Source organism: Barbus barbus (assembly GCF_936440315.1).
Source record: "Barbus barbus genome assembly, chromosome: 12".
In the NCBI taxonomy this organism is placed as follows: domain Eukaryota; kingdom Metazoa; phylum Chordata; class Actinopteri; order Cypriniformes; family Cyprinidae; genus Barbus; species Barbus barbus.
Window position 1 is genome coordinate 17,916,579 of NC_136740.1, and position 22,571 is coordinate 17,939,149.

The following is a 22,571-nucleotide window of genomic DNA, read 5'->3' on the forward strand; positions in this document are numbered from 1 at the left end:
CACGTTTACACAGTCTACTAATCAAATAAGCCAGCATTAACACCTGCTCACCTGCCATCAAACGCGAACAGGACCTAATGTGTAAAAAATGACACAAGGCTTTTCACTGTAGTTTAAATATTGTATCCTACGAACTAAACTATATTAGCCTAACCAAACAAATCCCTAGATTTACATTGATCTGAACCACTATATAACCATGTTATAAGTCAATGTTTCGCCTGTTATAAAGCACGAGTAAACACGCCGTGAGTGTCCATCACAGGCACTGAAAAAGAGAAAGATGCCACATAACTGGCCTTCACACACTGTTTTTTCCCCCCTGAGAATTAGGTTAAGTCATTAAATGCAACAAAAGCAAAACTGTTTTGTGTTAAATGAGACTTCCTTCTTTTGTGATAATTATTGTGATAATTGTTCACTTAAGGTGTCCATTATCCAAGGGCGTTGGTTTGCTTTTGACATTGGTGGGGACATCAACCCAACTCCCCAAACGACCCTCCGCCCGCACCCAACAACCCAATCACTTCTGCATTTTTGATAGACCTTTGACAACTGTTTCATGTCACCTAAAGTCTTTATTTATAGCTTATGGTAGCCAACAATCATAATTCATATACACAGTGTTTTTTGTATTAATATGTTTAACAGACAATTACACAATTAGAATATGATTTTGTGAACCAACATCATCAGCATCAGAGCGCTGGGTGTCTTTATCACACATCACTTTATTTTAATATTAATTGAATTGGACCCAGGATGATTCTGAAAGAATACTCTGCTGCTGCTGTTGACAGATAACCCGCACGCTCTTATTTCAGTGTTGTTTTTTTATTATGTGGATATTTCAGCTAACAGTTTGATTTGTAGCCTACATTCAGTTGAACAACATTAATTTAAAGTAATGTTCCAAATCCTGCTGCATGCACCAGAGTGCCATTTTACATAGTTTACCATAAAATCCACATTATGTTTGTCCCAAATTATGTTAATGTTCATAATGACTTTATCCTAGGCAGGAAGATTGTGTATATTTCCTCTAAACCTGTGTCTTTCTGTCTGGATCTAATAATAGCCATAGGTCGTGCTTTCTCTTTCTGTTTTCTCTGTTTAGTCAAACACCACTTCTTTCTCATCGATGCACCGTACTTAATTCCTGAAGTGGGCTTTTATATGAACTGTTTTAGACTGCTGTCTTGAATTGGGTGCAATACCTGTGAGTTCTAAACACGGCTGCGCTTCTCGTCTGGTGTGCGACTATATTCCTCCCATGGATGTGCGTCCTTGAGAGCGCGCAGTTCTCTAACCTATTTACTTTAACTTCTTAGGTATAATATCAATGGTATGGCCTTTCAGATGCGTCTGAAATGACAAAAACATACACAAAATATTTAATTGTTTGATCAAAATTATTGCTAGGGACAGTTTGGTAGTCGCTGGATATTAATAGGGACACGTCCCTTGCCCCAGGTCCTTAATAGAATGAAGATTAATTACTTTAACCTGTAAATAGTTTTTTCTTCTGTCACTTCTATGCATTAATCATGCGGGGATTTCCAGTAAATCCTTTATAATAATGTGCTAATCCAGAAAAAGTGCATTTTATGTGTAAAAGAAAAATAACTTGGAGAAGATTTTGTATAAAATAAAAAAAACTCTGAATAATAATAATTACTAGCTCTGAAACGTTGGCTGTAATTATATTTTTTATATAATCTATTCTTAATGTTTTGGAATAGCCTACATGTGCAAGATTGGACACAATGTGTTGTGATATACAAAGCCATTATCGAAACCTAGTAGCCTAATTAATAATTACTAAAGGATTTATGTATATGGTTTTACTGAAATGTTTTTCAGAACATTTGACGTATGCCTTCAACTCCGGAAGTGTTTCCTTTACCGGAAATCCTAATGTGACCAAGAAAGATGGCGGGGGATTCTGCAATGGAGCTGCTCTTTTTAGATACGTTCAAGCATCAAAGTGCAGAGGTAAACTTGGGAAGTTTTCCATCTTCACCCGTGTCTTTTTAACCGCATGATACAGAGACTAATGTCTAACAGACGTTGAAATATTTTTCCTGCGTTCTTAAAGTTTCCATTGTAATAACGCACTGAGCGCTGTGAACAGTTGGTTAGCTTGCTAATTAGCACAATAATTGATACATGTTCAATTCATTAAAGATATAATTCACATTTTCATAATAACACCCGTTATTCTTTACTTTAAAATAATTACGTTAACCGACTATAGACGTTGTATTGCAGATCAAACCTGACGTTATTGTACGTTTAAGTTCCCAGAGCAAGCAAACTCGTGGTTATATAGTTGTTGTTGACAGCGTATGTGTAGTTGCTGTTAACAAGTAGAATATACAGTGATCAATTATTTATTTATTCATTAATAATAAGATGCTCATATATTGTTGTAAGGGAATCAGCCGGTGCCTGTTCAGTTAGGCCCCGGTTCATGTATTTCTGACAGCACCGCATGTGCATGTAAACAAGGAGATCTGTCTGTAATCTATAGACCTTTACAGAAGTAGCCAGGGGGTAAATTGTGTGGATCTGGGGTCAATAGGAAAGCAGAAACACCGTGCATTCAATGTACCGTTTAGCTAGTGATTAATATTTGATTAATATGTGAGCTCATTTAACCGCTGTGGTTGTTTGAAAGTTTTGTTCTGTGTATCTTGTGATTCTATATAACTTCTCTATTGGTAAAGAAATAGTTCATGTAAAAATGTAAATTTGCTCAAAATTTACTACATCCACGATGTAGGTGAGTTTTCTTCATTGGATCAAATTTGAAGAAATTTAGCATTGCATCACTTGCTCACCAGTGGATCCTCTGCAGTGAATGGGTGCCGTCAGAATGAGAGTTCAAACAGAGGATAAAAGCATCACAATAACCCACAAGTAATCCTCAGGGGTCTGTTTTTCATACGTCACTAATTCAGTTTGCCGGATTTGATTGTTGACGATTTCGCTTGATCTTGGATCATTTGGTTCTTCAAAGCTCGTGCTGGACTTGCTGTCATAGCAACAGGCCTGTAAACTGTCATGTAAACAGGATTAGATTGCATCTTTTTAAGCAGAATTGATACTTAACATTTGCCCCAGCCACCACTACTTTATTACTATGCTTTATTAATATCCAGGGACATTAATTTAAAATAATAATAATTTGAAAATAATGTTGTGTAGTCTATACTATAGACACAGCCAGTATCTATACTCATTATACTCATTGAAAGATTTATTAGGGATGAAATAATTACTTTATAATTGGATTGGAGTCTTACACACATGCTATACAGTTAATCTGAGCCCAGTTATTATGGGAGTGGCTTGATTAAGCGCAGGAGATGCAGACAACTTGATCTCTAAGAAACTTTAATTAATGCTAAGAAAGAGCTAGAAAACAGATGCCATAGCGGCGTTCATCTCTATGGATATGAGACCCATTAATTTAGAAATATGAGCTGTCTAGCCAGCCTAACGTTACGTTGTTGTTCAGCCTATAACAGTTTGTTTTATTCTATATAAGGGAATTAATTTAATTTTATTTATACTGTTTGTTAATTAAAATGTGTGATGCTGTTATTGAAAGTATGCTACCGTGGTCTTTATTTATTACAGTTCGTTGAACTTTATTCATTTATTTTTCGTTCTTTTATTTAAATAGCCTACCCTTTACGGTGTCAGTAATTACTGTGCTGCTAATTTCTGATTTAGGAGTGATTTGTTTGTTAGAAAAATGATAGGGTACCTTATTAAAAGTATTGATCTTAGTCTTAACAGACCTGTGTAATTTGTATCTCTAGTGCAGTGTCCGTTCTCGGAGCATATAAGCCCTGCCCCTCGTGAGGCACGCCGCTTCCGGCTCGTGCTGTTTTGTAGTTTATTAAAAGTTTATTAATTCTGAATGTGTCGCATGTCCATATTGCAGCAAAATGCGACACTGCACTCTCTTGTGTCTGCAGCAACACATCTGCCACGCGTGAAGTCGATTGGATGAACGGTTCTCGACATAATAAAAAATGCAAACAGACACACAGAGATTCCTGCCTTTATTAGAGAGAAGAATATGTCCAGCCCCCTCCCTCTGAAGCTTCGAATATTCGGTGTTGATTACTACTGAAGCTTCGAAGCGCAAATAATGGTATTTGGACCAGCCCTAGTAAGTGATGTAATGCTAAATGTTTTTTTTTTTTTCTTAGTCAGCTTTTGTTTCTGCTGTGCTTTTCATGACCAATCGCTTCTGATTTATCAGCTTTATTTGTTGAGCGTGTCTGATCATCGTATCTTACAGAAATTTACCCTGAGAGCAAGTGGAAAATTGTTATCGTGACTAAATGTTGACAGCACATACATTCATCTGTCTAAATCAATATTTTCAAATTATGAGAGATACAGCCTCATGAGCTTACAAAATTGCAAAACAGAATTGAGTAACTAAATAAAGCTCATTTTTAGTTTTTAACTGATTCCAACAGGTATACCCATTTGAAAATAATCGCATTTTCACAGAGAGCATGACCTCACAGCTGTTTTATTATAATACAGTTAGGGGTGTGCGATATGACGATTTTTGATCGTGGACGATAAAAATGTCTCCACGATCTGCTTTTGAAGAAATATCGTAGTATCGTGCTACAGCACACATTCTGTCAAATACAGTTCTGGCACCTCCGTCTCTATATACTGTACAACACGACATACAGCAGTAGAGTTACTCTGACAGGACACTGCACTTATTCGCGATCGCAAAAGCACATTATTTGCATACAAGCCTTGCTGGTTAAATGTTTAATTCGCGCGCTGGTCTGACGTGCGCTTTTTCTGAGCGGATACACCTGAAGCACGCGCGCTAAAAAGCCTGTCTAACAGCGCGTGATTACTCAACTAACTTATCTTTTGCGCTAATTCTGTCAAAACACACAAGGTTTACATACAGACTCAGTTGGTTATCTCTAAAATGAAAGTAAATAGTTAAGAGAGAAACGGATGCGTGCCTGTATATTAGATGCGTGCAGCTCTTAAAGGGACAGAACACTAAACATGCTGTCGACTGTCATTAAAGGGATAGTTCACCCTAAAATTTAATTTCTGTCATTATTTACTCACTCACATGTTGTCCCAAACCTCTATTAATTTCTTGTTCTGAACCCAAAATAAGATATTTTGAAGAATGAGGGTAACCAAACAGTTGCTGGTCCACATTGAATTTGATAGCAGGAAAGAAAAATCCTATGGAAGTCACTGAGGACCAGCAACTGCTTGGTTTTCCACCTTCTTCAAAATAGCATTTATGTTCATTCAGGTTTAAAACAACGTTTGAGTAAATGATGGTTTAAAAATAAAACATTATGACAGAATTGACAGACAGATGGCTATTTAGTTTTGGGGGGAACTATTCATTTAACGTTAACAAAACGCAAAGAGAAAAATCACTCACTACTCTTGACTGAAAAACTTTAATACAGTTGCTTTAGGAATCAGTCTATCTAGTGTTTTATTTTTATATTTGTTCATTCAATTTCATTGAATGCTCTGCTAAATACACCTATTGTACCTGAAAATAAAGCACTTGTTTTATTTGTATATTATGTGTATCTTTGTTCTTATTTTTTAATAAGAAAGATAAAATGATGACACAGATTTTGGCCTAAATATCTGCCATGTCTTTTATTTGTTTTTTGTTACCTTGAAAGGCTTTGTCTTTCTAGTTTGGCTGTAATGCTCAGACAACTTGTAAAACCAAAATAGTAAAACCAACATGAAAAAAGAATCGTGATAAAATCGTGATATTTCTAAAAAAAAAAAAATCGTGATATATTTTTCCCATATCGCCCACCCCTAAATACAGTGTAAATCTAAAAATGTAATTTTTAAAAAAAAAAATCAAATGGCCTGATCCTAGGTCAGAATATGGTGTCTTATGCAAGATAGTCAGATTGCTAACAAATCAATCACTCACTAAGTTAAAACGAAGAGTACCGTGAGACATAAAAATCTTTGATTCAGTGCTGTTTTTTATACTTAGATCTTGGGTTGAGAGGCAACTGTGATTGTGTGTGTTTTTTATTTTTTTATATAAGCCTTTGTCTGAGAATCACTTTACATGCAATTTCTCCTCGTTCCAATATTTTACATAGTATCCTGTTAGTGAAGGCTGGAAACAGATCTCTTGTCCTGGAATTTGTCTTGTTAGGGTGTGTATGTATGTATGTGTTTGATTGGTGCTTTTGTATTGTTGCAGTGATCTGCCACCCCACAGGTGTATTCCAACAGCTCTGTAAAAACAGGTTGGACAGGCCTTTTGCCCTATGACAGTTTGTTGAGGAAAGGACTGTATACATCATTCAACCTTTTTTAGATTCAGTAAGAACTTCGGAGAATGCTTTTGTGTTTTCAAATAGCTTGAACCATAAGAATCCTAATTCCAAGACTTTAACAGATAAAAAGCCGGACTGTTTTTCTGGTTGGCTGCTCAGTCAGGGTGTGTCTATGAGAATCTGGCCCTTGTATCAGTCCATCTGTCATAACATTTATCCTTGTCTTGATAAGTAAGTTTAGTAACATTTTTCTATGTCTGTCTTCTTACAAGTTGACAAATGTGGACGTTGTGCGGTTTCCTTATGGTGTCTTGATCACAGAAGTGCGAGTCATTCCCCCTGGCATCAAAGCACACAGCAACCTGCCTGACAGCAGAGCATTTGGGTGAGAAAACACACACACACTCTATTGTCTAAAATTACAGCAAGAAATGAAATGGTCTATAAAGAATCACACAACTACAACTGAATCCGTCCACACAGGCCTGTGCCATCCATATTACATGACCATTCTTGGGTTAGGATGGTTCACTTGTCATCCAACAACCAGCAAGTCATTTAGAGAAGGCTTTTTATTTCTAGAAGTTTATATTTTTTAGTGCCAGTATGATGAATATAGAAACAACTTCTACAAAAGGATTTTTTGAATGCTGACAGTCTAACAGTTATAAAAGAAGTTAAGAAAAGTTCTGTCTGAATTCATCCCCTATAAATACATTTATCAAAGAACCACTTTATAATAATTTTACTGCCTTATTGAAAAGTTGTGCTGCTTAATATCTTTGTGAAAACCATTTTTTAGAATAGAAAGTTAAAATTAACAGAATTTATTTGAATTAAAAATCTTATGTAACATTATAAATGTCTTCTCAGTAGGACGTTTTTTTATCGTTTCCGGTTCTGCTTATCGATTCTTATCGATTCTCATTTTTGATTGGAATGTGTTAAAAACAAAAAGGAATCAAACATTTAGATATCAAACATATTTATTTTGTGTCTCTTTTTGCAAAACTTTGAATTGCTTCTGAACACCCTGAATAAAAATCAAAAATCAAAATCACTTCTGTCACTTTTGAATTTTCAAATTTAAACCATCCTTGCTAAGTAAAAGTATTAATTTCTTTTAAAAAAAACCACAACAACAACGTTTAAACAATAGTGTAAATATCTCATTCTTGAAAAGATGTCATTTTGCTCATCCCTAATTTTCGCTACACTTTTTGTGACAGCATTTCTACCTTGTTTATAGTGTGTACAAACTGTCCCAGTGCTTCTGTAGTGCACAATAGGACATGAGTAATTCTGTGCTGTCCTCAGAAGTGAAATGGCTGGAGGACATTTGAGGAAATTGGAAAAGGTTTCTGTGGTCGCTATTGTTCCTTCTTTAAAAACAGATCCACCACACCCCCTATTCTCTGACCACTCTCAGCTTTTCCCATGATCTCATCCCTCATCCCACTTGTCTCCATACCTGTTAAGAGAACAATGAGAGAAAAGGGAAGTTTGTTTTGATAGGACATATAAAACTATTCTTTATTCTGTCCTTTTAAAATGATAAAATTGACAATAAATCTGTATAGAAAAAGCTGCATTTTTAAAATGATTCCTACAGGCTAACTGATTTACAGGAAGTTTGATTAGACAGAAAATACCTGTTGATGGCAAATAGGGGTTTCAGGATTAAGTTTTGACGGTTGCAATGCCCCTTCCTGTGTATCTTCAGGGAAACAGCCCCTCATGCGTTCCAGTTGGACCTGTTCTTCAACAATGTGTCCAAACCCAACGCCCCAGTGTTTGACAGGCTGGGAAGGTACTAAATAAACTCACATACACACACATGCACACCTGTGTTGGACAGGCTCAGCAAGAAATACAGTACGCTTTCTCACAAATCTGTAGCTGAATAGATGCATGTACTCTTTTGATTGTTCAAATCACTGATGTTGGTGTTCGTTTCTCACTAGCCTCGAGTACGATGAGAACAAATCAATCATTTTCAGGCCTAATGGGAAGGTAAGAGACCCCCTCATTACAGCCCAGCAACAAATGTCTGCGTAAAACTCGCATACATGCACCAATATGTTTGTGGTTTCTCCAAAACAGCTGACAGCAGCTTTTCTCAGCTCTATAAATACTTCAAAAGCATTTTCTGAAATCCACAATGTATTAGCAGATGTCTCTGTAATGACTAAAGCTGTCAGCTCCTGCACTCATGTGGCTTGTAAACAAATGATCCTTCATTTGTGTTTTGGAATGAGCAAGTTTTTATGCTCCTCCCCTCTAGTCTCAGACGTGTCCTAATTTTCATTTTGTCTTTGTGTTATTGAAGATAAACACAGATGGGTTAGTCCTGCGTGGATGGTACACATGCCTGACGTTGGCAGTGTATGGCACAGCCGAGCGCCCCCACAACCACGAGCGGGACTCTCCACCACCTCCTCCACCCCCTCTGCCCCAACAGCAGCAGCTGGGATCCAAGCGGATCATTAAAACTGGTCAGCACAAACATTATATACACACATATATAATGCCATGTCATTATGTAAAATGTTAAATGCAAGTGTGTAAATCTATTGTAGAGTGGGAAAATGAAGAACAGTTTAATGGCAGCCCCCCAAGACCACAACCTAGAGGGCCACGGACCCCACCAGGACCACCACCTCCAGACGATGATGATGAGGAGGCATTACCTGCACCTGGTCAGTGTATGTCTGTGTGGAAAATATTAAGTATTATATATGTTGACACAACTATATATTATTTAGCATTTTTTGTTATTGCATGTTCTTAAACTGAAAAACTTCTGAGCACTGACCTTCACTGTATTGTCTTTGCTTTAGGTCCAGTAAAGGTGGAGAACACAGAACAGGGTGATGATTTCCTGGAGCCTGTCTCACCTGAGCGAGGGTCTCTTCCTGCAGATGAGAATTACTCTGACGCAGAGCAGGAGGATGATGAGGGTCCGGCTGATGATGAGGAGGATGAGGATGTACAGTCTGAGGGAAGTGGGGGGGGTGAAGATGATGAAGAAGATGAAGTGGGTGAGGAAGTCACAGATGAAGATGGAGAAGGTGAGGAGTTGCAGTATTGTGAGGGTGAATAAACCAGGTGCTCTGGGGAAGAATGACTCAGATATTTCATGTGTGAGGAAAAAATGCTCCCTAAATTGAAAAAAAAATCTGCTATGCAATATTTTATTTGTTTAATTTATTAAATATAAATATGTAAATATTTGTTAATTTGCAAATAATAAATAGTATGTATTTATTATTTATTTTATTGATAAATGTTAAGAATTTGTCGCTATTTATAGGAAAAATAAAAAAAAATATATGCATACATACATACATACATACATACCCACACATATAATGCTCTCATAGGGTGAACAATTGCAAATATTGCCCCCTTTAATGAAAATTCCTGACTCCTGACACTGGTGCGGAGAACATCTGTTTCTCTGCAGAGTTCAGTGATATTCAAAAGAACCAATGGAGTCTTGTTTATACTCTTGACACCCAACTTTATTAAACATTTCAACAGAGTTTGAGGTCAAGACTGAACTTGCTAGATTTGATGAGCCAATAACAATGTATCAGATGTTCTGTTTTCTATGTGTGAAGTGTTTTGCTTTTGTATGCAGGTGATGATGGATATGAGCAGATATCCAGTGATGAGGAGGATTTGGAGAGTGGGGCTTTCAAGCTGCCTGCCTTTGACCTGGATTATACACCTGAGGACCTTGCATCACTACCGACCGTCCAGTATGATCCATATGAGCGTGATCTCCGACCTCTCCAGCACTTCACGCCCCCGCACATTACACGCTATGAGGCGGAGCTAAAACGCCTTAAGACGGTAGATATCCAGGACTCAAGCTCCTTGTGGGCGGAGTCTGCAGCAAAACTCTTAGAACTGTTGGAGGCCTGGGGGGAGGGGCAGGGGCAGGGGGCAGAGCGAGGGGCAGGCTGGGTAACTGCCTTAGAGGAGATCCCTGCCTTTCTGCAAAAAGGGATGAGCTTCCTGTCTATTAAGGACCCTGATGGGCTGAGTGAGAAGTTGAAGCAGTTGGTCGACTGGAGCTGTGAAGCTCTTAATTTGGACTTTGCCCTGGCACAACCCATAGCGCTGAATTTACGCCAGCTTAAAGCAGGAACCAAACTGGCCTCTGCCTTGGCCGACTGTGGTCCCCAGGCTGTGCAGAATCTGCTGGAGAAAGGGATTGTTGGCAGCCTCCTAGGCTTGCTGTTTGCAGAACACGTTTCATCCACTCTGAAACTCAACGTGCTGCGCTCCCTCGACAGTATCATCAGTGAGCCACAGGGTATCGAGGCCCTGCTCAGAGACCGTCACCATGACAATGATGGGACGAGTGGGTACCAGCGTCTGCTGGATTTGTTTCTATTGGACCAGACCGTTCGTGTCGCAACAGCTGGCACAGCCATTTTACAAAAGGGACATTTTTATGAGGTTTTGACTGACTTGCAGAGGACAGCCAGCATTTGGGCTGAACGCCATCCCACAGTAGGGGAGGTGGGTGAGCGAGAGGGTAGTGAGAGTGAGAGAGAAGCTGGAGAGAGAGACCGAGAAAGCACTGAGAGGGAAGTAGATGAGAGGGAGAGGGAAACCCAGGAGGTAGAGCGGGAAAGCCCAATGGACATTGATACCTTGCTGGAATCTGTCTCTTTGTCAGAAAGTGACCTGGAAAGGCTGCAAGGTCTTCTGGAAGAACTGCTCCACCTGCTGGAGACAGCACCTCACTGTATGGTACAGCCTCCTGGGAAAGCTTTTCCCACCAGTGCCCGAATCACTGGGCCACCAGAGCGTGATGATCCCTATCCAACACTGTACAGGTCAGGACCATATGGCGACAAAACTGTTGTCTTGTTTATTTATTATGATGATAATGAGTGGTTTCTATTATATATATAGTATATTAATTGTTATTAAAGGGATAGTTCACCCAAAAATGAATATTCTGTCATTAATTACTCACCCTCATTGTTCCAAACCCGTAAGACCTTTGTTCATCTTCAGAACACAAATTAAGATATTTTTGATAAAAAACCTAGAGCTTTCTGACCCTCCCATAGACCGGGTCCTATCACAATCAAGGTCCAGAAACATTGCAAGGACATCGGTAAAATAGTCCATGTGACATCAGGGGTTCAACTGTAATTTTACGAAGCTATAAGAATACTTTTTGTGTGCAAAGAAAACAAAAATAACTTCATTCAACAATAAAGTCATTCATGAGTAGTTAATGACATCATTTTAATTTTTAGTTGAACTATCCATTTTAGTTTAAATATAATCATTTTTAATATATTTTTTAAATGTGTACTCATTTATTATCTGTTATTTACCCCTTTTGTTCAAATATTTAGCAAGTTTTTAATTATTGCATTTTATTTTTTACAGATACATGCATGCTTGTCACCTTCTGGAATCCCTGGCAGTTGTCTTGTCGTATCCGGCTACATGTGCCCACATCGGAGTCCTGCAGGCTGTCAGAGAACTGATGCGTTTCCTATCACAATCCCAGCAGGGCCTCCTCTTCCTCCTTAGCCAACACGAAACCACCAATTTGCTGCTTCGTCTCCTCACACCCCTCACTCACCTGACCCCACCCTCTCACTTGGCTCCATTGACGCCCCTTTCAGAGGCTGAGGGTGAAGATGCTCCTGCAGGTGGAGAGGGTTCGATGGACGATGGTTTTTGGGTGTGGCTTATGCAGACTCTACATGCACTACAGGGTGTTGCTGAGCTGAACGGGGCAGAGCTTGAAGATGGTGATAATCCAGGTGTTCTGGCAACACTTCACAGCCTGTATGTCATTAGCTTTAGCAGCACAGGCCGAAATGCTGTCGCGCATGCTTTTAGCTTGGATAACAACCTCAGCTGTCTGATCAACCTGGTGGAGTTCCATGCCAAAGAGGGCCAAGGGTGAGAATATACAAATACACCTGTTGTATATAAACAGGGATTTAAAAATGTCGGATCTGTCAGAGTGTATATTTTGGAAATCTATATAATGACATATAAGAATACGATGTGTTTGTGTTGAATGTGTCTTGATCCCATGTAGTAGATAGGTTATTAGTAAACACAAATTAGCCAAATACAGAACCCTGAGGCACTCCACAGTCATTTTCACTTAAATGTACTGTATCTTCTTAAATTAGTTGTTCTCTTGCTGACTTTCTCTCACTCTCTCATACAGGGAAGGAAAAGCAAGAAAGTCCGTAACGTATAACTATGCCTGTATGCTTGTACTGCTGGTGATTCAGACGTCAGGTGATCTCCGGATGATGGAGCACTATGCCGCTGCACTACTTAATGTTTCCAAAGCTGATGAAAACAATGCCAAGCTTCAAGGTGAGCCTGCTACTCATTTGCAGCCTACCAAACACTTCAATCTCAGGCAAACCACCAGTCCTGTGATCTATTAAAAAGCAATTTTTTCCAAGGCCCTAAAAGCCATTTCATAATTTTTGTAAATCTAAGTGCTTTTCACATCTGACCTCTATGATAAAATGTGTTTTTCAGAGCTGTCTAAGTGGTTGGAGCCACTTGAAAAATTACACTTTGATATCAGTGGCATTCCTATGCTTATTGATTACATAAAGCAGGTGAGGTTATCAACCACATAACCACATTTTATGGCATTTTAAGGGGGTTTAAGATTATAGGGGATGAGTTACATGTATGCTAGTTTTATGTTAGGCATTGATCATTATGAAGACATTAAAGCACTGATGTTTCAAGTTTCAACAAGAATAAGAACCTACTTTGATCTCTTGCAGTTAGCTGTAAAACTATCTCCTTCACTTATATGCTCAAATGCCAATTTACATAGGTTTGGGTCACAACATGATAAAGACATCATATATTATTTAATATGGTGTAGCATCAAAATGTTGCAAAATGTTGCTTTTTTTTGTCAGAATCTGGAGAACTTGATGACAGCTGATGGGGTGGGTCTTGTAACCGCTCTCAGAGTGTTGTGCCACATTGCCTGCCCTCCAACCACTGTGCCAGGTACATGCAAACATACTGTATGCCTTACTTTTAACTTAGCTTATCTTAACTAGATACTAAACAAACAAAAAACTATCCATCTAGGCTTTGCAGTATAAATGCACCTAACATTACTCATTGTCTATTATATTGTTAAAATTAATCCAACATAAATATTTACAAGATAAATATTTGTTTTTAGTTAATTAATATTTTAATGTTCTTTATTTCTTGCTATATTTATTTCTTGGTTCTTTATTATGCATTTATTTAATATAAATATAAATAAATGTAAATATAAATCCTGTCATTTATATTATAAGAAATATTAAAATATATAAAAAAAAAATGTTTAAATGAATAATTAAATTAAAGAAATGATCAATAACATATTTGCTTTGGCGCTTTATCTCAAATTGTTTCAATTATTACTGGTATTTACTGCTGAAAACTATTGATTACCAATAAAGATATTAGCATATGTGTCTCATTGTGTATCTGCAGGTCAGCAGAAAGACTTGAAGTGGAACCAGGCCATCATAGCTCTCTTCAGTGCAGAGGGCATGGACACTTTTATTAAAGTCCTTCAGAAGCTTACATCACTGCTGCTGCTGCCATGGCGACTACGTGGTCCAATGGGCCCCACAGCGCAGCGACTCATGATGCTGTCAGTGGCCTCCTGCTCACTGAGACTCATCCGAGCCATGCTGACAGAGCTGCTGTGCGGGGGAACCTGTGCGTTCCGTGACGTGCGTGTGCCCTCCGTCTGTGTCGCCCTTCACATGATCCTCTGCTCCACCCCGACAACCGGTCGCCTGGATACAGAGGAGCTGCGTATCCAGGGAGATGTGACAGAGATACTGTTAACATTCACACATGCAGTTAGCGAACAGATGACCGGTTCAGAGGAGACCGTAGCCGGAAACAGCTGGTCTCTGATGCTGAAGGAAGTGCTGAACTCTATACTGGCTGCTCCAGAGAACATCTACAGCAGCCTTAGTCTGCTGTCAGAACTGCTTCCTCTACCTCTGCCCATGCAGACCACTCAGGTAACTGAACACAAATATGCGGCTGCAAGTACCTGTCGCTGCTTGCTGCTGATTGCCCCACACACAGGAACTCTGATCCAAACACTTGTGAGCTGCCTGACTAGACACTTTTTAGACAAATTTTGACAAAACTACTAACATGAGGATGGTTTCAAAACATAGGCAGCAAATTTATGCTTCCATAACTGTTTTACCAGGAGGTATTTCTATAAAATAGTTGATTTAATTTACTCTTTCCATCTCCCTTTTTCTGTTTTAGGCACTATCCATGCAAGACATTGGGGTTGCGATGAACACACGAAAGTTGTGGAGTGTGCATTTACACGCTCAGGCTCGGGTATTACAGGAAGTGCTGAGGTGCGTGTGTGTCAACAGCTGTCCGCCGCTACTCTCCATGTTCCGCCGTGTGTGCATACAGCTCTGTGATCTTGCTGCACCCACTGCGACTCTGGTGATGAGGACATTGCTGGAGCAGCTGCAGGAGGAAATGCAACAGTAAGACACTTTCATCATATTAAGGACAATTTGTTCATAGCTTGTAGATTTGTTTTTATATAGATATCAAGAACAATTATGCATTTATATTTATACACATGAACTTGTTTGTGTGTGTGTATGTTTTTAAAATGGCATTTTAGCGTTTTATAAATTAAATTATATGTATAGTTTTTTTATACATGCACACATATATATCTAATATAATTGTTATAAAAAAATCTTTATAAAATCATTTATATTTATTTTTTTATTAAATTACTTTGTAACTATATTAAAATTATAAAATTAATTCCTAAAAAAGTATAAAATTCATTCCTAAAAAAATTCAAATTACATTGTTAAAAATCACAGAAGTTCTGAAAAAAAAATTATATTAAAAATAGTGATTTACAAATGTAGGAATTGTAATTTGAATGTGCTACATAACTGGCAGACTTCCTGTAGTACAGCTGTGGACCTCTTTTTGGGGCATATTTTTAGCTTTAAGCAATTAATTAAGATTAAATGAAATGACCAACATATAATTTAAAAACAAAAATTAATAATCAGTTTGATTAGGTCTAATGATAACTGATTAAGCCTAGATAATTTTAAATGGGTTAGTTTGACTGGTGTGTATATTCCAGACAGCTGAAATGGACTGTGTGTTGTGTGTTTAGGGAGGCAGCTGGCACACGCTTGATGAGGTTACTAGCTCTCCTCGACTCGCTGGCATCTCAACGGGCTTGCAAATCAGCCATGTTGGCTCTACTAGGTGGAAATGCACGCAATGAGGGCCGGAGTGATGTGAAAGTGGAGGACAAACTGTCAGACCCTCTTCCCTCGCTGGCTGCCATGCTTATCCTACCTGCAGATGCCGCACTGTCAGCACAGCAGAACGCTGAATTGACAGCTTCCATCCTTCAGTCACTGTGTGACCAGGATGTGTCACTGGTTGTGAGTGGCTCGGGTGAAGCCTCTGTGTCTGAGGCAGAGCAGCTGGCCAATGCACTGCCGACCAGAGACATGATGACGTACATATGTGACGGGATGTTGGAAGTGTTGGGAAATACACACAGCAGCTACACACTCCAGCTCACGTGTCTGCGAACCATGATGTTTCTCACTGAGCACGACTATGGTCTCTATCATCTGAAAAGGTATCACAATGCGCTTGATGTCATTTTGGCTAATTTAGGGATGCATATATAAAGTAGTCATTATTGGAGAATATTTCAAATTTAATGGTTAATGTTGGATATTTAATTGTGCTTGCTTATTTTCCTCTATTTATGTTTGTTAAAACAAATTAACAGTTAAATGCAAACTTCAGTTTGAATGTATTTTTTTTATTTAGACAAAATAATATAGAATTTTCATGTTTATCGGTTATCGTTTTGGTGTTTGTGTTGCAGCTCTCTGAAGAAACACAGCTTGGCCATTTCCTCTCTGATCCGCAGGGAAACCACGTCCTTTAACAAAGAGTTAACTGAGCTCCTTTCAGCCCTGTTTGACTTTTTGAGACAGATTCTGAACAGTGAAGCCATGGTAGGCTGACAATAGAATCAGTACATTTGTACTTATATGCATGCATGCATGTATATGGTAATAGATATTCTTTATGCTACATAGGATGAAGACATAGACAGTCGCTCTTTGGCTCTTAGTGTGAGTGACATGAAGCAGCTGCTGCAGTGGAAGGAGGACTCAGGGGAGCATCCTTTATCAGAACTGGAGAAACACATCATGGTACATGTGGCAGCTTAGGTTATATATCATAATTAAGCTGTGCCCTACAGCCTGAAAGAAGGGAGACGCACATATTAATCTTGTCCTACTCTCTCGTTTCCCCATGTGTGCAGAAGCTCTGTAAGGAGGATGAGTCTTTGGAGACTCTGCTCGAGAATGTGGCTGGACTGCGACAGATTATTGAAAGTTCTGGAGATGCCCCAACTAATGCAGAGCCTGAAGCTGAGCCCACTCTACCTGCACCAGAACCCCTTCAGACACAGTTCAACCACAGGTAGTACAGAGAGAGTAATTATGTGTATGTTATTGGTTTTTATAAATTCATGAAAAAACTAAAACTGAACAAACTTTAATTGAAATAAAATATATATATCATTATTTTTTTACCTGATTTCAGTTAGGTGCCAAGGCGGCTTTCTCATTTTCATTTAGCTAAATTTGATGTTCTAAAATATAATATATAATAGTGTCTCAGTGACACTAAAATTACTCTGGTGTATGAATTAAGTGAGTCAACTAGGTGTTGCGATTAAAAGACTTCCTGTTAAGTTTAGAATAGTTGTTGGTGCCGAGCAGAACTTCAACATGAGGCACGGTTACATATGGGGCAAACAGAAGTTCGAGTCTGGGCTTGTGATCCCTTTCTCGATCCTGTGGCATTTTGCTTCCTGTCAATTCTCTGTACTGTCCTGTCCCAATAAAGGCCAAAAAAAAAGGCCAAAAGTCAATACAAAATTCTAATTTTAAATGCAACTTGAGAAACCTGCTTTCTATTCTATTTCTGTTGTGAATGATCTAGTTGTTTGAATGCAAAAATGCTTCTTATTTAAATAAATGCCCCAACCAAATGTGTCTAATTGGATTAGTCAATTTAGTAAATATGTAGTTTTGCACATCCTTACTATTATCCTTACTATTAAATGAAAATACTTGAATGCCTCAATGTTACATTCTCTTTTTCCCCTCACTCATTGGTTATTTCCATTCAGGACGGTTTTTGTTCTCTCGGATGTCCTGGACGAGCAGTTGAAGGCCCTGTGGTTCTCTCCATTCCAGTCAGATGAGATGGAGACAGAAGTTGACATGGTGAGACATGTCTTTGCAGGAACGATAAATATATTTGTTATTGAAATACACAATTGAGCAATTGGAGAGCAACGTAAACAGTTTATGGCAGGTTTTAAGGTAACACATTTTTGTTTTCTTTGCTTACACAAATTTTAGAATGCATATTCTTTATGGAGTCAATAAATTCAGTAGAGTCTGGATTATTAATCAATTATAAAAGTATAAATTGCTCTTCATTTTATGTGTAGTGTTTCATGTGAGCATTGTTAATGTATGTGTTGCAGGTGAAAGTAGACCTAGTTGCACTGGCCCAGCAGTGTTGTCCAGACTTAGACCTAAAGGCAGAGTTAGAGCGTTCGTTCCTCAGTGAACCCACTTCCCCAGGACACAGCAAACCATCCAAAGGCTTCAGACTGGGCAAACACAAACATGAGACCTTCATCACATCCAGGTACACAAAGTGTTGTCTGCTTACCATTCTAGTCTGAGGTTACTAGTTTACCTTGAATGTATACTCTATAACTCTGTATAGCTACAAATCATTTTCTTCATTTGCAGTGGGAATTCAGATTATGTGGAGCCTGCAAAACGAGCTCATTTCATGGCGGCCCCTCGGGGTCGGGGTCGCGGTGTGTTTGGCCAGCTCTCTCGACCACATGACATTTTCCGCCAGCGCAAGCAGAACACCAGTCGACCTCCTTCCATGCATGTAGATGATTTCCTTGCTGCAGAGTTTAAGGAGGTGGGTCAACCCACTGGCCTACCCCTGCCCAAACGCCCACCAAAAGGAGGAGGAGCCAAGCCACCAACTAGAGGCTTGTTTACTGGAGGAACCAGAGGGAGGGGCTTCCAGAGTCACGCCCGCTTCTTCACTCCACCAGCCCCCAAGAGTGTTCTGCTTGCTGGTACACATAAATGTTTGATTCAACATATATATACTCTGTACTCCTTTTATATGTGACTGATAAAATCCATGACACATTATTCAGAATAATTTTTGTTTTAGGTAACTACCCTCGCCGTGAGGGTGGTCGTGGATCCACTTGGAGCACTCCAGTGACCGCTGACACTCACAGAGGGACTTACAGTGAACCTCGTGGAGGGCAAAGCAACTTCACTCGACCGTTACAATCCAGACAGCCACCTACAGGTAGGCCTTAAAAAAATAGTACAATTTTGAAATATTTTTACTATTTAAAATAACTGTTTTCTTTTTGAATATATTTTAAAATTTTATTTATTCCTGTGATTTCAAAGCTGAATTTCTAGCATCATTACTCCAGTCACATGATCCTTCAGAAATCATTGTAATATTCTGATTTGCTGCTCAAAAAAACATTTATTATTATTATGTTGAAAACAGCGGAGTAGAATTTTTTTCAGGTTTCTTTGATGAATAGAAATTTCAGAAGAACAGCATTTTTCTGAAAAAGAAATCTTTTGGAACATTATAAATGTCTTTATCATCACTTTTGATCAATTTAAAGCATCATTGCTAAGTAAAAGTATTCATTTCTATAATTTCTTTCCCAAAAAAAGAATTATACTGACTCCAAGTTTTTGAATGGTATAGGCTATGTTGGTATTCCAATTGCAAATATTTTGGTATTCACATGCTTGGGGAAGTCGTGGCCTAATGGTTAGAGAGTCGGACTTGTAATCCGAAGGTTGCGGGTTCGAGTCTCCGGCCGGCAGGAATTGTAGGTGGGGGGGAGTGAATGTCCAGCGCTCTCTCCATCCTCAATACCACGACTGAGGTGCCCTTGAGCAAGGCACCGAACCCCCAACTGCTCCCCGGGCGCTGCAGCATAAAATGGCTGCCCACTGCTCCGGGTGTATGTTCACGGTGTGTGTGTGTGTTCACTGCTGTGTGTGTGCACGTTGGATGGGTTAAATGCAGAGCACGAATTCCGAGTATGGGTCACCATACTTGGCTGAATGTCACTTCACTTCACTTCACTTAGTTTTTGTTTGCACTGCAACAACACACAAAAAAAGAAGAAAAGTCAAACTTGATAAAATTTCACACAGAACTCAAAAATGGACTGGACAAAATGATTGGCACCTTGTCAAAATTGTAAGAAATAATTACTTTTCAAGCATGTGATGCTCCTGTAATTTGTATTTAGAGGGGCAAGTAACAGGTGTGGGCAATACAGTAATCACACTTGCATCAGTTAAAATGGAGACAACTCAACCTTTGTGCTTTTGGCTTCTCTCCTGAGGCCACAAGAGGGCGCATCGAGCAAAATATTATGCACGTTTCTTCAGTTCTTCAAATTTGAAAAAAAGTGCCTAATGTTTAAAATAGTGTTTATAAACCATATATAATTAAGTTGCTTAAACAATAAAAAAAACAGCACCATGCATGTATGTATAGTTTAATACAAAGGACCGAAAACCAATCACAAAGAGTAGGATACTTTCTTCATTTAAAAACTTGACATGCAGTGGGATGGGGAAAAACTGCCATAAAGTCTCGAGACCTGTTTTTTAAAAGTTGAACTTACATTAATTTTACATGGCTTTCTAAACATCTCTCTCTCTCGTGCGAGACGCGAGTGCATGTCCCTCTAGATAGAAAATGCGATAAATATGCGTTCTGTGTGAACGGCTTGTTTTCAGTTTTGACGTAAACAACATCTTCTACACACTAATGCTCTTGTTTTCCGCAATATTTAAAATGAACAACGTAGCAGCGCCGCATCCAGTGGGTTCAGCTGGATAGGCTAACAAAAGCATTAAAATGCAACACTTGCATGGTCGTCGCATTTCGTGCGCCACTGATAAGGCGGCCTGACCCACACCTAAAATTCGAATGCAACGTTTTTGCATTCGAATGTGGAATTATTATTTTTTTTAATTCAACGAATATTAGAAATTTCGATTTTTTTATTTTTTTGACGGCCCTACTGAGCATGGAGAAAAGTGTAAAGAGTTGTCTGTGGATTTGAGAGAAAAAATTGTGGAAAAACATGGACAATCTCAAGGCTACAAGTCCATCTCCAGAGATCTTAATGTTCCTGTGTCCACTGTGGTTTACAGCCCATGACACTGTAGCTAACATCCCTGGACGTGGACGGAAGAGCAAAATTAATGAAAAATTACAACAAAGGATTGTTCGAATGGTGGATAAAGAACCCCGATTAACTTCCAAACAAATTCAAGCTGATCTGCAGACAACAGGGTACAACAGTGTCAGCTCACACTATCCGTCGCCATCTGAATGAAAAGGGACGTTATGGTAGGAGACCCAGGAGGACACCACAGCTGACACAAAGGCATAAAAAAGCAAGACTGGAGTTTGCCAAAACTTGTGACAAAACCACAATCCTTCTGGGAGAACGTACTGTGGACAGATGAGACTAAAGTAGAGCTTGGTAAAGGACATCATGGCACTGTTTACAGAAAATAAATGAGGCCTTAAAAGAAAAGAACACAGTCCATACAGTCAAACATGGTGGAGGTTCAAATATGTTTTGGGGTTGCTTTGCTGCTTCTGGCACTGGATGCCTTGACTGTGTGAACGGTATCATGAAATCTGATGATTACCAAAGAATTTTGGGGCGCAACGTAGTGGCCAGTGTCAGAAAGATGCGTCTCCACCAGAGGTCATGGGTCTTCCAGCAGGACAATGACCCGAAACACACTTTAAAAAGCATTCAGAAATGGTTACAAACAAAGCGTTGGAGAGTTCTGAAATGGCCAGCAGTGAGTCCAGATCTGAATCCCATAGAACACCTGTGGAGAGATCTCAAATCAGCAGTTGGGAGAAGGCATCCTTCAAATCTGAATGACCTGGAGCAGTTTGCAAATGAAGAGTGGTCCAGAACTCCAGTAGAGATGTGTAAGAAACTCATTCATGGTTACAGGAAGTGATTGATTTCAGTTTATTTTTTCCAAAGGGGGTGCTACCAAATATTAAGGGTGCCAATTTTGTCCAGTGCATTTTTTGGGTTATGTGTGGAATTGTATAAGAATTGACTTTTCTTCTCTGTTTTTCTTGTGTTGTTCCAATGCAAACAAAAAGAATAAACACGAATACCAAAACATTTGCAAGAAGGGTTGCATTTTCTGACAGAATTGCAAGGGTGCTGATATTTTTGGCCATGACTGTATATAACCTTTACTCACCAAGCCTGTATTGCATTGGCTATTAAATAAAACTTTGTTCAACCTCTATCTTACACTTATATAATGAAAAATATATATATATTTATAATTTTTCAAATTTCACAGTAATAATACAATTGTTTATCTTTCAGCATTACCTGTTTAAGGAATCATATTGGTCAATCGCTAGTGAAATAATATAATTATATAATGTAAAACATTGGGTGATAGTGCCACCTGCTGGATGTGTCCCTCAGAGATGACTAAAGGCAAAAAAATACCTCTAATGAATAAAATGTTTTTAAAAGCTCTTTAGCTCACCCTACATCTAACCCTACATGTCAAACAGTTCCTGACCCCTCTGTCCTAACTCTTCAGGTGCTTACCGATTGTCTCCTCGGGACAGAGCCACCAGAGGCAGAGGGACGGGCCTGTCCTGGATGAGTGGTGGTGTTGGTGTAGGAGGAGGTGGAGTAAGCGGCGGTGGTCGTGGTCAAGGGAAGTTCAACAGCGGAGGAAGCGGAGGCGGACGGGGCCGACACGTCCGCTCATTCACTCGCTAAATGCTGCCTTGAGCAAAGCAGACTCAGCCGTCAGGCTCTAAAGGACCAATCAGGATGTGGATCTGCTATATCTGTTGCAACCATCGGCTGATATTGTGTATATCATTGTCATGTTTTGTGTTTCTCTCATTTTAAAAACTGTTAAATATGATTAAATTCTTGAGTTATCTGTTTGAGTGAATTTTTAT

At 39.0% G+C, this 22,571-nt stretch overlaps 1 protein-coding gene across 3 annotated transcripts; it reads left to right on the plus strand.

Annotated features, from left to right (window-relative positions):
* Positions 1–1,911: 1,911 nt before the first annotated feature.
* Positions 1,912–22,552, plus strand: LOC306877679 (protein virilizer homolog; the record flags this gene model as incomplete). Of its 3 annotated transcripts, none has more annotated exons than XM_079429581.1 (23): positions 1,912–1,995; positions 6,617–6,729; positions 8,068–8,154; positions 8,309–8,357; positions 8,674–8,839; positions 8,924–9,043; positions 9,185–9,415; positions 9,988–11,197; positions 11,766–12,290; positions 12,568–12,722; positions 12,894–12,976; positions 13,292–13,385; positions 13,869–14,413; positions 14,673–14,908; positions 15,571–16,050; positions 16,306–16,438; positions 16,523–16,639; positions 16,753–16,913; positions 17,629–17,725; positions 17,992–18,158; positions 18,266–18,612; positions 18,714–18,857; positions 22,199–22,552. In XM_079429581.1, the coding sequence occupies 23 exons, from the start codon at positions 1,933–1,935 to the stop codon at positions 22,381–22,383; spliced, it is 5,508 nt and encodes a 1,835-aa protein (XP_079285707.1). In that variant the 3' UTR covers positions 22,384–22,552. The 3 variants fall into 3 exon arrangements, with proteins under 3 accessions (XP_079285707.1, XP_079285708.1, XP_079285709.1); XM_079429582.1 differs by having other exon boundaries at positions 1,933–1,995; positions 16,756–16,913; XM_079429583.1 differs by lacking the exons at positions 18,266–18,612; positions 18,714–18,857; positions 22,199–22,552 and having other exon boundaries at positions 1,933–1,995; positions 17,629–17,824; positions 17,992–18,114.
* Between the last annotated feature and the right edge of the window lie 19 nt (positions 22,553–22,571).